Source organism: Heliangelus exortis, chromosome 3 (genome assembly GCF_036169615.1).
Source record: "Heliangelus exortis chromosome 3, bHelExo1.hap1, whole genome shotgun sequence".
Classification (NCBI taxonomy): domain Eukaryota; kingdom Metazoa; phylum Chordata; class Aves; order Apodiformes; family Trochilidae; genus Heliangelus; species Heliangelus exortis.
Genome location: NC_092424.1, coordinates 47,501,609 through 47,516,103, shown reverse-complemented (window position 1 = coordinate 47,516,103; position 14,495 = coordinate 47,501,609). Strand labels below are relative to the sequence as shown.

The window sequence follows — 14,495 nt, the reverse complement described above, 5'->3', positions numbered from 1 at the left end:
TGTACTTGAACAGAAAGTTCAGATTAATACATAGATAGAAACAGTTATTTAAAAAAAAACAAACAAAAAACCCCACATAATTTGGGATTATTGAGAGCTACTTTGAATATATTTTTGAAAATGCTAAATAGCTCACATATTTTTACTTCATAAGTGTAAAACAAACAGTAGTCTTTGCAGCTTCACAGAATTAAACTGGCAATTTAGTGCTGTATTTGTTTAAGAGGTAGGATTACTCTTCCTCCTTCTCTAAACTTGTGACTTTGATTGTTCATTTTCAGTAAATATGTTTTCTTTGGAATATTGTCCTTTTAAGAATGAAGTTTTTGACTGAAGGTGAATGTTATAAAATTGTAGTCTTATTTTCTGCTGCAAAATGAAAAGAGTACTGTCCAAAGAAAAAAAGAAAATACAGTGTACACACAATAAGTGTGGTACTGTCTGCAGAAGACATGGTTTTGAATTGCTTGGTCTTTGCATCTGTCATTACTTTGAATGTAATGTCTTGGGGTTTTTCCAGTGCAGTTCAGTTTGATATTTGTATGTAACCAGATCTGTTAGTATTTTTAATCTTTGTTAGTTTTGCTATTTTTATATCTTGACTCTGTTTATGTGTGTACATACACTTTAAAATCTCTGGACATACTTTCTTTTCTATTTTTACTTAAACACCATCTCTCATCTAAAATGTGCTTGCTGGATTCTTCCCCTGCATGCATTTTAATGCTCCTTTCATCCTAAATATATGTAAATGTTCATACACATAGCTGGTTTTTAAAGGCTCATTCCTCATAGGCTCTGATACTTAAGATTCTAGGCACTACAGAGTGTTCATCTAGGAGATCTATGGTTTGTTTCTTAAAGAAAATGGCTAATACTTCTTATTTTAGTTGATAAAATCAGAGGTGTTAACTTTAGTAGAGCAGTATTTAAGCCAGTGTACCCTGTTTGTGTTTTCTTCACCTAGCTGCACTTTTGAGTATGGATTTTATGTGTGATCTCAATAAATGACTTGGACTTTGGTTTCTTGGGGTTTTTAAAAGTAGTGTTTGACAGTCACTTGAAACATTTCAGATTGGGCCTGTTGAAGACTAATATTAGTCAAATTGAACAATAGAAGTTTAGGTGTCTTAATAGTAAGCTCTGATGTCATGTGCTGTTACCCTTGATGCTGGAAAATTAAATAACATAATTCCTGTGTAGTGATCCTGTGTAGGTGATCTCCAGCTTTAATTAATGGTTTCATAATTTTAAAAGAGAAAAATAAAGTAAGAGATTGTTTTGTTAATTCTCAAGTGTCCATAATTCTTTTCCTCAATCTGGTGATCCTCAAATTAAAAAAAGAAATAAAAGTTATGCTTAAAAAAAAAATATATATATATATATATATGTAAATTGAAACTTCTGCAGTTGATTTGTCATTTAAATCTTAGCTTTCCTAGTCAGAATCTTACCTTTTAAAAATAGAATTTTGTGCATGCTGCTTTAAACAAATGCTAAATCCTAAAGAATATAAGGATCCTTTTCATAATACCTATTTCTTGTTACAGTTTTTAGAATTTCCAGATCCTATGTTGTGTTCAGATTACGTACAGTTATTAAATTCTCCGCCTTGTTGTGAGCAAAAATGCAGCACTGTATCATGGGAGGAGCTGAAATCCATGGATTTACCATCTTTTGAACCTGCATTCTTGGTCCTCTGCCGAGTCCTGCTCAACGTTATCCATGAATGTCTCAAGCTAAGGTTGGAACAAAGACCTGCTGGGGAACCATCTCTTTTGAGTATTAAACAGGTTTGTTTCAACTGTTGGCTTTTTATATTTCCTATTTGAAATTATGTTGTCATTTCATTAGGATACTTTTGTTGGTTTAAGGAGGATTAATTAAGGAAATGGAAATATATATAATTATGTAATAACTTTTATAAGTAGCCTTGTATTTCATATGGAGATTTGCTTTTTGAATAGGAAACAACTGGTCAGATATACATCTGATGCATACTTCCAGGAATCAAAACTGGTGACTAAAGGGTTATCAGCCAGCAAAAGTAAACAGTATTTGTTGTATTTGCATTACAAGCTAATTAGCTTTATCCTGCATATATTCTTACATTTGGGTTTCTTAGGCAACATAGCCAGTTTTAAGGATCTGTATATTTTTTCTTTGATTTGATCATTTTCTTTGCAAATGTAAGACTTTTGCCAACATGTGGTAGACACATAGTAGAAGTTGAGTATGAACAAAACCAAAATGAAAAAAAGGTTATCTTCTTTACCAGCATGTCGTTTTATATAAATATCTGATATTTTCTGTGGGTGGTGACCCAAGATTGTCAGTCCTGTCAGTGACTGAAAATGTTGTATGAAGATTTCTTTTCTGGTAGTTATCTGATACAATGAAGGATGTTTAGATCAATGTAATTTTTCAAAGTCTAATCCAGGATATGATCTCCCCACTCCCCACAAAGCATAATCAGATCAGGGTTTTATCAAGTGGTCTTCAAGGGTAAGCATTTAAATGTGCTTGGGCTCATTATGATTTCACATTACAGTTACCTTCTGCTCAAAAATCAATTACTAAATTACTTTAGTTATTAATAATAAATCCCATCCCTCTCTATTCCCTACCTACGCCCTTATCTCCTTTTCCTTTATTCTCTCCCTCCTCTGCTCCCTTCCCCAACTCCGTTCCCCCCCTTTTCTTTCCTCGGTACACTAGGATTTTGAGTGCCCTTATATCCAAAAGCACAATACCTACAATTTCAATCTTAAGATTCATAGTTACAGTAAAATACCGTATAACATACTATATTGTAAAGCACAATATATCCTTTTTTCCCAGAGCTTGAGACTATTCCCCCTCCCTTTACATTTTTGTATTCTCCTTGTGGACACTTTCTTCCTGGAAAACAATGGTTTTCTACAGACTGTTTTGATGGTATATACTGCCTTGCTAGTGACACTGAAAAAATTCAACTCGGAAAATGCTTGCTGTCCCACTCAGGACAGGCAAAGGAATTATGGAAGATGTTTCATAAACAGATCTGTTTCTTTCCTGAAGAATTTTAGTTCCTAAAATCTCGGCCAAGTTCAAAAGAGAGTCTCGAGGTTCTTCAAGTTCACCAAATATTAGAGTATGGGTTGGATAAATATGGCTTGGAGATCTCTGGTTCAACCTTCTGAAAGCTGTATTAGCTTATCCAGGGCCCAGTTAGTCCAGACCATGAATAATTTCAGTGAGAGAAAGATTCCGCTGCTTCTCCAGCCAGTGTGTTCGAGAGTTTATTTTTTGCTCAGTGAAGCATTTTTTTCTTGTATCCAGACAGAATTTACCTGAATCAACTTGTGCTGGTTTCCCTTGTCTGGTTGCCATGCATCCTTGTGAAAGGAGTGCCCCATTTTCTCTGTAATTACCCTCTAGGTGTTGGAAAACTGTGATTAGGTTCCCTTTGCATATTTTCTTCTCTTCTCTCTGTTAAAAAACCCAGTGCCTTGAATTGTTCTTCTTATGCGTGTAGCAGAGAGCAGCTTGATTTCTGTAGTGACTGACCTAGTGGGTGTTTGGGGGCACTGGGAGTGTCTGCTGCTTTTTGATATTATTTCAAATGTGTAGCAGTATGTTTTGAGGGATATCAGGCATTCTAGTTCTGATGCTCTTCCAAAGTGAGGTGAAGCTTTTTGATTCCTGGCAAGTCAAGTCTGTTTTTCAAAACAAAAATCTGCTTTGCAAGAAAAAGCATGCACACAAAAAGAAAACCTGCATAGATTATATGCTTCCTATGGTGTGCTCTTTCTCCCATCCTTTCTCACTAACTCCCCCTTTTTCAGCTAGCTCATCCTTGTGTCAGTTTTGGCAATAGCTAGTGTGATCCTGTGTGATTGAGAGCTGTTGACTTTTAATAGCAATTTGCTATTATGTGGTGGCAGTGTAGTTCCTGAATAGTTAAAGGTGGTTCTCAAGTTCTGCATTTGTGCTGAGAAGTGGGAGGGGTGTGTGTATCTATGGGCACATGGAGTATGTCTGTTAGATGATTAAATCAGACACTGCTTGTCTGTTATAAGCTGCATTTAATGTCTTACAGCATCATGATCTTCTGCAAAATAATTATCAGATCTTTCTGAATCTTTTGTACCAGTTTGCATCTTAAAAAAGGCAGTAGATGATACTGTAATTTCATAAAAGCTTCTTCCTTAAAAAAAATCACTGAAGAAGTTAGGTCAATACTGCTGGTTTTTAGGTTCCAGATTATAAGATCCTGTACTAGACAAATGCAATATACAAATAGGTAATTTATTCTTCATCAGCACTCTTTAAAGTCTATATAATTACAAGCACAGTAGCATATTGTATGGTGATGCAGGTGCTGATTTCTTAATTGCCAATTCACACACCTGTTAACCAGGTCATATTTGAACATGTTTTAATTATTTAAAGAAGGCAGCTAAAGGATGTGTGTTTGGATGAAGACAGCTGTATCTGACTATCAGCACTCTGTTTAGATTGACTTAACAGCAGGTAGCACCTCCTGGAATTTTTGGGTCAAACAATACAGCAAGAGTGATAACATTTTCAGTTTAAGCTGCACATCGTTTAGTGTGTTTATTATAGATCCTTTTTTTTGCCTGCTGCCCTGTGAATTTCATTTCCAAAAGTTGACCCTTAAAATTAGCCCTACAGGGTTCTTCGTAAATCCTGTAATTCCATTATTCAATAGCTCTAAACATCCATCTATGGCAGTATTATTAAAACAAACAAACAAAAATCTATTTTTAATGAATTTTTGAGAGTATCTTATGTTGGGATAGACAAATATTATTCTGCAAGTTTTGGAAGTGAACTTTGCTTGTATCTCTTATGATATGCCACGCTATAGAGTAGTGTTTTATGGATAAGTGATATTGCCATGTCTGATCTGTATCTGTGAATTATGGGTAGTTAAACACCAATTTTAAATTCTTTGAGCAAGTTACTTTTTTCTTTGTGGGTCCAGGGGAAAAAAAATCTCAGTAGGTTAACACGGAGTACATGGAATGTGATTGAGTGGAGTGAGAATGCACATTGATTTTTATGACACGTTAGGGATATAAATGTGTAATTATTGAATTTCCACATTATAAGAATCATGGTTTTTCCTTCCTTTTTCACCTAAATTAGTATGTTTTACACTACAGAGTTGAGGATAATAACCTTGCTTTCCCTGCAGGGAAGCACAGCGTAAAAGATTCTAGCCTGTAAAAGACTCTTGTAATAATAGTAACAGCATTATGGTTTGGTTTTTGCTTTAGTTTCTTATACGTTGAATCCATTATATTGACTTATTATTTTGCCAGGAGAGCTATTGTAGAAGATTTTATAAAGCAGGTAACCAATGAACAATTCCATTCCCTCTGACCCTCCAAATTAAATCCTTTCTTCCTCTCAGACTCTTGACTTCATGAAGTTGTTGCCCAGCAAAGGTCAGGCATTGTCAGACCTGGAGACTGATAATAATTTTGTTAAAATACATGCTTGGCAGTGAATCATAGAATGGTTAGAGGTGGAAGGGACCTTAAAGATCGTCAAGATCCATACCTCCTGCATGGCAAGGACACCTGCCACTAGACAAGGTTGAACAAGGATTCATCCTACCTTCATCCAACACTAACCCTGTCACTTCCAGGGATGGAGCATCAACAACCCCTGTAGGCAGCTTATTCCAGTGTCTTGATACCCTCATGCTGAAGAATGTTTTCCTAATATCTAACCTAAATCTGCCCTCTTTCAGTTTAAAATCATTACCCCTTGTCCTGCCACTATCCTCTCTGGTGAAAAGCCCCACCCCAGCTTTTCTGGGGTCCTGTAGTGTTGCGGCGAGCCTTTCTCTTCGGGGAACGCGGCTCTTCTCCGGAGCTCTCTTGCCGTCCCTCTCCTCAGGCGTCTTCATCTCTTGTCTTCTTCTGCTTCTGGGAGCATGCCTTTTATTTTGCCCTTCAGCCCCGCCCATTTCCGGCTGGGGCAGGCCCTAATTATTGGGCACAGCTGGGCCTAAGCTCCCAGTTCATTATCGGCGACACCTGAGGACTTGTGGTTCTCTCTACACTGTAGGCCCCCTTCATACACTGGAAAGCTGCCATAAGGTCTCCCTGCAGTCTTCTCCAGGCTGAACAACCTCAGCTCTCTCAACCTGTCTTCATAGCAGAGGTGCTCCAGCCCTATGATCATCTTTGTGACCCTTCCCAGAACTCTCTCCAGCAGGTCTTTATATTTCCTGTGCTGGGAGTTCCCAAGCTGTACACAGTACTCCAGGTTGGGTCTCACAAGAGCAGAGGAGAGGGCTAGAGTCACCTCCCTTGCCCTGCTGCCAGACTTCCTTTGATGCAGCCCAGGATGCCATTGGCCTTTGGGGCTGTAAGCACACAGTGGTGTCTTAGGTCAAGTTTCTCATCTACTGCCACCTCCAAGTCCTTTGAAGTCCACCAGCCTATCATGGTCCCTCTGAATGGCCTGCTTTCCCTCTAAGGTGTAAACCACACCACACAGCTTGGTATTGTCAACAAACCTTCTGAGGATACACTCTATCCCCCTGTCCATGTCTGCAGCAAATATGCTAAACAGCACTGGTCCCAATACTGACCCCTGAGGAACAACACTCATCACTTGCCTCCATTTGGACACTGACCCATTGACCACAGCTCTCTGGTTGTGGCCATCCAACCAATTACTTATCCTCTGAGGGGTCCATCTGTCAAATCCATGTCTTTTTAGGTTGGAGACCAGGATGTCATGTGGGACAGTGTCAAATGCCTTGCACAAATCCAGGCAGATGACATCAATTGCTCTGCCACTATCCACCATCTCTGTAGCTTTGTTGTAGAAGGCCACCATATTAGTCAGGCCTGGTTTACCCCTAGTGAAGCCCTATTGGCTGTCACCAATCACTTGGTGACTGGGAATCCTTATTTTCATGTCCTCCTGCAGAATTTCAAGGAGGATCTGTTCCATGATCTTTCTGGGCACAGAAGTGAGACTGACTGGCCTGTAGTTCACTGGGTCTTCTTTTTTCCCCTTTTTAAAAATAAGGACTATGTTCTTTTTTCAGTCAGTGGGAACCTCACCACACTGGCATGATCACTTAAATAGAATAGAGTTTTAGCAACTGCATCCACCAGCTCCCTCAGCACCTGTGAGTGGACCCCATTAGGTCACAAAGGTTCACCAGCAGTGGCCCTTGCAATGAGGCTGGAGCACTTGCCAGAGAAGACTGGTGCAAAGAAGTCATTGAGAACCTCAGTGTTCTCAATACCCTGTGTCTCCTGTTCCCTTTAGGAACAGCCTGCATTTTCCTGCATTTCCTTTATTCCCAGCATACATATAGAAGCTTTTCTTGCTGTAGTTTACATCCCTGGTGAGATTGAATTCTAACTGGGATTCGGCTCTCCTAACCTGCTTCTTGGACAGCCTCTCTGTAATCCTCCCTGGGGTACCTGCCTTAGTTCCCACCCTCTATGCTTCCTTTCCATTGGAAGGACTTCGAAAGAAAGGAATTTATTAGCGCAGATTTAATACAGTTCTTGTTTTTTGTGTGCTCCTGTGTCTACAGTTGTGCACACTTCTTAATTAAATAAAAGCTGTGAGCTTTCAGGGAGGGGTGCCAGAGAGCACAACTCTTTCAGAGTTGTGGACACCTTCCAATATATTAAAATTAATTTCATATTGTAAAGCATTTCTCACAGATCTCAAAGCATCTTGCCAAACACAAACATGCAAACAATTGCATGTTATTCCTGACTTGTTTCCATTTATAAATCAACCAGTATTTTGATCATGAGCCCTCTTGCCCACCTCTAAAACTTTTTGACTACCTCGTAATGGCTTACTGTGTCTCTGTGCAGGGATTGAAATCAGAAACATCTGCCTCCATGTCCATTTACAGTTAGGTGTCAGTTAAATAATCCTGGAAAAGCAGTCACATCTTTCCTGCAGACATATAGATTGCCTGTATTAATTTCTGAAAGCTGTAGAAATTATGTAGTGATAAACTAGCATATCTGGACAAACTGGACTGACAAATTAAACTTTCACTTCCCAGGGAGAATTTAAGAGTAATGCCTTGACTGATGGCAGGTTTTGGGTTTTTCTCTTGCAGCTAGTGAGAGAGTGTAAAGAGGTTCTGAAGGGTGGCCTGTTAATGAAGCAGTATTACCAGTTTATGTTACGGGAGGTATTAGAGGAGTTACAAAACATTGATTGCAACATTGATGCTTTTGAAGAGGACCTGCATAAAATGTTAATGGTAAGCTTCAAAAAGGAGAAAATATTTGGAATTCTATTAAGTTGTGTTAATCTGAATACTGCTAATAGAAATCTGTTGTCCCTGTTGGTCTTGCTAATAGGTCTTGCTGATTTTTTTTTTTTTGTTACTTTGTAACTTTAATGTAATTTTATTGTTTTAATGGACTTGTAAAGGTAACACAGAGGCTATTGGTAGTTCAGCAATACTGATTTTTTTTTGTTGTTGTTTTTACTGGGCTGTGTACTTGAAATTACCTGTATTTACAATAAAACAGCTCATAAATAGAAATATAAATTCCATACATTTAAACTAAACTTCTAACAACCTTTTAGTATAGAGTAAAAAACCAAATACAATTATTATTTAACTAAAATCACATCTTAATATCATTGTCCCTGATCCATTAATAATATTGTATTTGTAGTGTACTCATTATTGTAGTAAGTTAAACACAAACAAGTGTTTCAAGATAAACGCTTGACCTCTGAAATATATTACATGAAATATTCTTCAGTAAACTTAGTTTGTTACTGTTTGTTACTGTTCCCTTGGATGTGGCTATTTTTTATTCTTTTGAGAGTTGTTTGAGCTTTGTCTTCACTATTCTGGGAATAAAAAAAGCAAAAAAACAAACCACCCAAAATAGCCATCAGTACCTCATCACTAGTGTTTTGTTGGCAAAGCTGTTGGTACTATCTATCTTTGAGTACACGTGGATTTTCCTATTACATGCTCTTCATTGCCAGCAATGGCAAAAGTACTTTTTTTGCCTGAAATTTCTTGTGTTGCATGCCTGCCTACAACTCCCATCTGAAATTTTAAACTTCCAGCAAAAATGACCAAACTAGGTGAAAGAAAAGTGGTTCACTTTATCCGTTTTGAAATTCCTTATCTGTTTTCTAAGGAGATGTTCTTGTGCTGTGAGGCAAGGGCTTGAACTTTGTCAGCAGTTTAGCTGTATAAAGATTTTGATTTTTTTAAGTCTTGAAAGGGATGGTAACAAAACTATGTAAGTAGGAATAAATGTATCAGATGTCAAAGAATCACTTTGTGTGTATCCAGGATTTCAGGTTACTGTAGCACCAGCAGCATGGAAGAAAGATTTAGAAGTGGTCAAGATTGTTAGAAGATTGGGCTATTCCTATTTCCAATAGGAAATGAGTTAACTACTTCTGAGTAGTGCTTGATATTAAGGATTATTGAACTGAAACAATCTCTAGCAGATTTTTTTGCATTCAGGATGATCCTTAAAGGCAGATACTTGAAGAAGAATTTTACTTATTTTTGATTTTTATGTTGGTTTAAAATATTAAGTAAATAAAGGTGAGGGATAAGACTTCATATAAAGGAGCACAAGGTATAATGTAGAATGACTGCACTTATTCATATCCCAGAGGGTATGTTCAGATAAAATGTTTTGGAGTAGTCCAGTTAATAGTTGTCCATCTTTAGAAACAGTGTTTCTGTAGTTCATCTTTAAAATTTCTGGTGGCTGTGTGTATTCACTGATACAATAGTGAATAACAGCAAGCAAGGTGGTGATACTGTCAGTATTTTCAGGAGAGTGTCATGGAGGCAAATACAATACTTAAGTAGCACTTTATACTTCCCAAGCCATAAATCGCACCTTTTATATAGAAACATGGAGCTCATTTTCAGTCATAGCAAACAGAAATCGTAAAAGTATTTCCTACAAATCATATACTATTGATATTGTTGATTTAAGAAGTTATAGTCCTTAGTTACACCTGTGTAACAATTTCTGTTTGAATTATCTCTTCCCATTTACAGGTTTACTTTGATTATATGCGAAGCTGGATCCAAATGCTACAGCAGTTACCTCAAGCATCTCATAGTTTAAAAAATCTGTTGGAGGAAGAATGGAATTTCACCAAAGAAATAACTCCTTATATAAGAGGAGGTGAAGCTCAAGCTGGTAAACTATTCTGGTAGGTTTTATTTAATTATTCTTCTTATGTTGTTGATTTGTAACCGATACATATTCAAGGCACTTGTTCAGAGCTTCCAGATGGGCATTTCCTGAGGACTCAGTAAGTAGCTGAAAATCTGTGAATTTATGGATTATTGCAATGACAGTAGCTGTAGGCTGCTGTAAATGCAGATTGCTCTTACTGTAGCTGTAGCAGGAATGACTGCTTGTATAGAAAGTCCCCTTTTCTGCTGGCCCTGTGCACATGGAGTAACTGAGGGTCCCCAAGATGCTGCTTGTTTATTCAGGCAGACTTGGCAACACAGCTCTCTTGTGTTGGACAGAGTAGGAAGAAGTTTAAGGTGCCGTGCTACTGAAAAAGACTCTGAAGTTCCACCGTTTCTGTTGCTACAGTGATATTGCAGGAATGCTGCTGAAATCTACGGGAATATTTTTAGATTCTGGACTACAAGAGAGTTGTGATGAATTTTGGGCAAGTGCCGATGACAGTACTGCATCAGATGAAATCAGGTATTAAGCCCTTTGGCTTAATAATAATAAACACACTAATTCATGTTTCTATACTTCTGACAGCTGCATACTGCATTCTGTTTCTTAGAATCAAAACTTGGTAAATGCAAGACTCTGTAGACCTTATTGCTGATTCTTCTGTTTGCATTAGTAACAAGCCAGCATTTTGCTCTTTTGAAGCCTACTAACATGTTTATGTAATGCTCTCTAAACTTGGTTTTTATATATTTATCAAAAATGTGTGCGCACAAGTTCAATTTGTTTCAGTCATCTGCTTGTAAAGATTTATCTTCTCTGTACTCTTTCTGCTGAACATACATGTAAAGAATTATTTTCTAATAACTATATAATTGCAATATGATTTGCTAAAACATTGTCATTTCATTCTTACAATGTTTCAGGAGGTCTGTTATAGAGACCAGCCGAGCACTCAAAGAGCTGTTTCATGAAGCTAGAGAAAGGGCCTCCAAAGCTCTTGGTTTTGCTAAAATGCTGAGAAAGGTAGGTTAACAATAGAGTCTCATCTTATTTAATGCTTTGGAGAAATCTAGTCTGAAAGTATATTCTTTTGTTTTGTCATTACTTGTAGGACCTTGAAATAGCAGCAGAATTTGCATTGTCAGCCCCTGTGCGAGATCTTCTGAATGCTCTGAAAACAAAAGAGTATGTGAAGGTAAATGCAGTTTAGAGGCATGAAAGTAGTGTGAGGAAGTTAAGCAAAATGCAAAAGGATGTTCATTGGTGAAATTTCAGTTTTTTAATGCGTCATCTTTATTTCAACATTTTAAATGTCATGTATTTACTATTGAATTGTGGTAGTCAGATTATTTTTGGTACCTGTGTGTTTATGTGAGTGAGAATGCTATTCTGTGTTTTGGGAAGCCAGTGTCTATTCCCTTTTTTTCCTTAAGATTGTCTTTGTGACAGAGGAAAAGCCTTTTTGCTTCACTAGTACTTAATAATTTGTGAGAGGGGACTAGTAACTGTTAGGGGGTGTTATAAAAAATAAATCCTTTGAGGTAAACAGATGCATCAGTAAATGGACATGCTTAAGTAGATAATCTTAGACTGTGGGCCTGTGGTTTCTGTGCTTTTATAAAGCAACAGTATTAGAGTGGAGGTCTGCTCTAGCAAGTTTTCTTGAGAATACTAAGGATGTGAGAAATGCAACAGAAGAACTGTTGCTAGAAAACTGTTATACAACAAAAGTAGGTTAAACTCTTGGTATCCAGTATTCCATTTATGGTTTTGCACTTTATTCCTTAAAAATTCCTAGTTCAACAAGTCTTTATTGTAGTTTGAATCTAAGTAAATGAACTGCTTCAACAGATAAAATTTATTTGTGTTTGCTGTTCTCTTTTGCCACTCCATACTTTGTATATATTTATAATTCCCAACTGGGAAATAATATATTAACCTTTGAGTAACAAAATTCTTTTCAGATTTATATAAATTATTGCTAAAAGTAGAAATTATTTCAAGGGCATACAACAAGTTCATAGGACAGAAGTAATTTATGAAGGGTTGTTAAATACATGGATGAAATATCTGTCTCAGCAGGACTCTAGCCTGTGCAAATTGTTAGAGAAAGGGAGAATAGTCAGGGAAATTGGTGTCTGTTTCCTTTTATAAAATTATTTTTATCCAAGCATCCACTCTTGGTTGGCTGCTTTAAGATGCAGTATTACATTTGGTAGACCTTTTAGTTAAAGGCATTTATCATTGTTTTTATGCATGTGTTCTGAAGAGAAAATAGAAACTTGAGTTTAAAAATCAGCATAAGCATTTAGGTTAAATAACCTGGATATGTTACTTGGATATCAAGATTGATCCCTCTATATATTAACTTTCAACTTTTTCACCACTCAAAATGACACACATTTTGGTTATTAACACTTCCTGTTTTGGCCCTCTATCAGCATGTAGGGAGTTAAAATTTTAAACATCCTTTTCATTAAGATGCTCGTTAGATTTTTGGAAACTACTTCAGCTTTCAGTAACAACCATGTAGTTTTTTTCTTATATATTTTAATGGTTTTATTTATAAAATGTGGCTGCTTAATGGCAAAAATATTGAGTCCAGTGTTTTGTCTTAGCTCAATTACATCAAACTTGGAAAAGAGAGAATTAAATTTCACATTATGTCATGTCAAATCACAGGTATCGACTACTTTACTTTTTTTGCAGTCTGATTCTGATGCATGACTTGGTTAAAGTGTTACCAGTGTAACAGAGACTACAGAAGTAGTTTTTAAGGAGTGTAAATTGTATATTATATAAAGAGAACACTCTTATTGAACTTACTTAAACTCTCTTTAACATTAACATTATGGAACAGCTACGGAACGTTAACGGAATAGCTAATACATTTTTAAGTTGTAGTTTTGTCTACTTTTTTGTAGCCATTGAGAAATCTTACATGGGTTCTTAGAGATTGTGAAGGTATTTTTCATCTTTTAATGTCCCAGTCTTTAAAATGTGTGCTTCAAAAGCACTTTTTAAAATACGTGTGCATATGTATTTTATGCATATACATATATACCCATATATATATATATATATATATGAAATAAGACTTTTTTGTAACAAAATTCCTTTGAAAGAATATGTAGAAGGATCAATTGAAGGAAAGGTATCACTGGAAGCTGGTGATCTAGAAGATTTCAGGACCAACATTTTGTTGCAGTGCATTTTGGGTTTTAGTGCAAAAATGGTTGAATGTATTGTTTTAGTTTTATATATTGTCAAGAGTTTAAGATGGAAACTCTCCCTGTTGCTTAAATGAGATGGCACATCTATTTTATCTGTTTTATGTACTGTAGAAGACAGTGACATTCAGTATATTGTTACTTTTTTCAACAGGTACAAATCCCTGGACTGGAGAATTTACAAGTATTTGTACCAAATAGTATTGCAGGAGAAAAATCTGTGATTTTGCAGCTTCTCAATGCAGCTGCTGGAAAGGATTGCTCAAAGGATTCAGATGAGGTGGCTTATGATGCCTATTTACTGATGACCAAACACAGTGGTAAAGATCATGAATTAGATGACAGCTGGAGTGTATGGGAGGGCCAGCCAGTCAAAGTTGTGCCACAAGGAGAAACTTTTGATACACTGCGCACCATGCAGGTGGGTTTTGTTTCCCCTGTTTCTGTGATTACTGTGCTTCTCTGGATGCTTGTCCTTTCAGCTTAACCATAGGAATTTGAGTGAAGCATCTGTCGTTTTATAAGCAGTGAAAAGTTAAATTCTAGGATAGGATTGATTCATAGAAACTAAATGGATTCTCTTCATGCAAGGATTAATCTCTACAATGTGCATTTTACTGGTTGGACCTATAATAAAAAGATACTTTCAATAGCTAGGTGGGTGTTCAGTATCAGAACTGTGGATACGGCTTGGAAACTGTATTTTATTAAGTCACAAGTCTCCAAGAATGTGTGACACTTGTGTGCTTTCCACACAGTCTTGGGTGAGTTGTGACATTTAAAGTTAAATTTCCATGGAAGCTACTGGATGTTCAGCAGTTCTGTAGGAAGAAATCTTTCCAGTCATACTTTCCTTCATCCCAAGCCAACAGGACGTTCTCTGCCAGCAGTTCTGTGACACTCCACTAACTGACCCAGCTGCACTCCCTGCCCCTCCTTTCCTCATATCCTTATATTAAGTGAATTTTCCTTCTAGTATGTCATGCAGTTCCTTGCATCCCTACCATAAAAGGGCTGTACTGCCCACAAAGAGAGCCACTTTCCAATGTCTGGC

At 36.9% G+C, this 14,495-nt stretch overlaps 1 protein-coding gene across 5 annotated transcripts in view; it reads left to right on the top strand.

Annotated features, from left to right (window-relative positions):
* The window catches only part of MAP3K4 (mitogen-activated protein kinase kinase kinase 4), a 61,804-nt gene that overhangs the window by 17,710 nt on the left and 29,599 nt on the right, over nt 1–14,495 (top strand). For all 5 annotated transcript variants that reach the window (XR_011725209.1, XM_071740472.1, XM_071740469.1 and 2 more), the window contains exons 4-10: nt 1,551–1,793; nt 8,126–8,272; nt 10,064–10,221; nt 10,617–10,733; nt 11,135–11,234; nt 11,323–11,406; nt 13,596–13,862. Coding sequence is in view for 4 of the 5 variants with exons in the window: in XM_071740472.1 (XP_071596573.1) it covers nt 1,551–1,793; nt 8,126–8,272; nt 10,064–10,221; nt 10,617–10,733; nt 11,135–11,234; nt 11,323–11,406; nt 13,596–13,862 (1,116 nt within the window). In the remaining variant the exon portion in view is untranslated. The remainder of the gene's footprint in view (nt 1–1,550; nt 1,794–8,125; nt 8,273–10,063; nt 10,222–10,616; nt 10,734–11,134; nt 11,235–11,322; nt 11,407–13,595; nt 13,863–14,495) is intronic.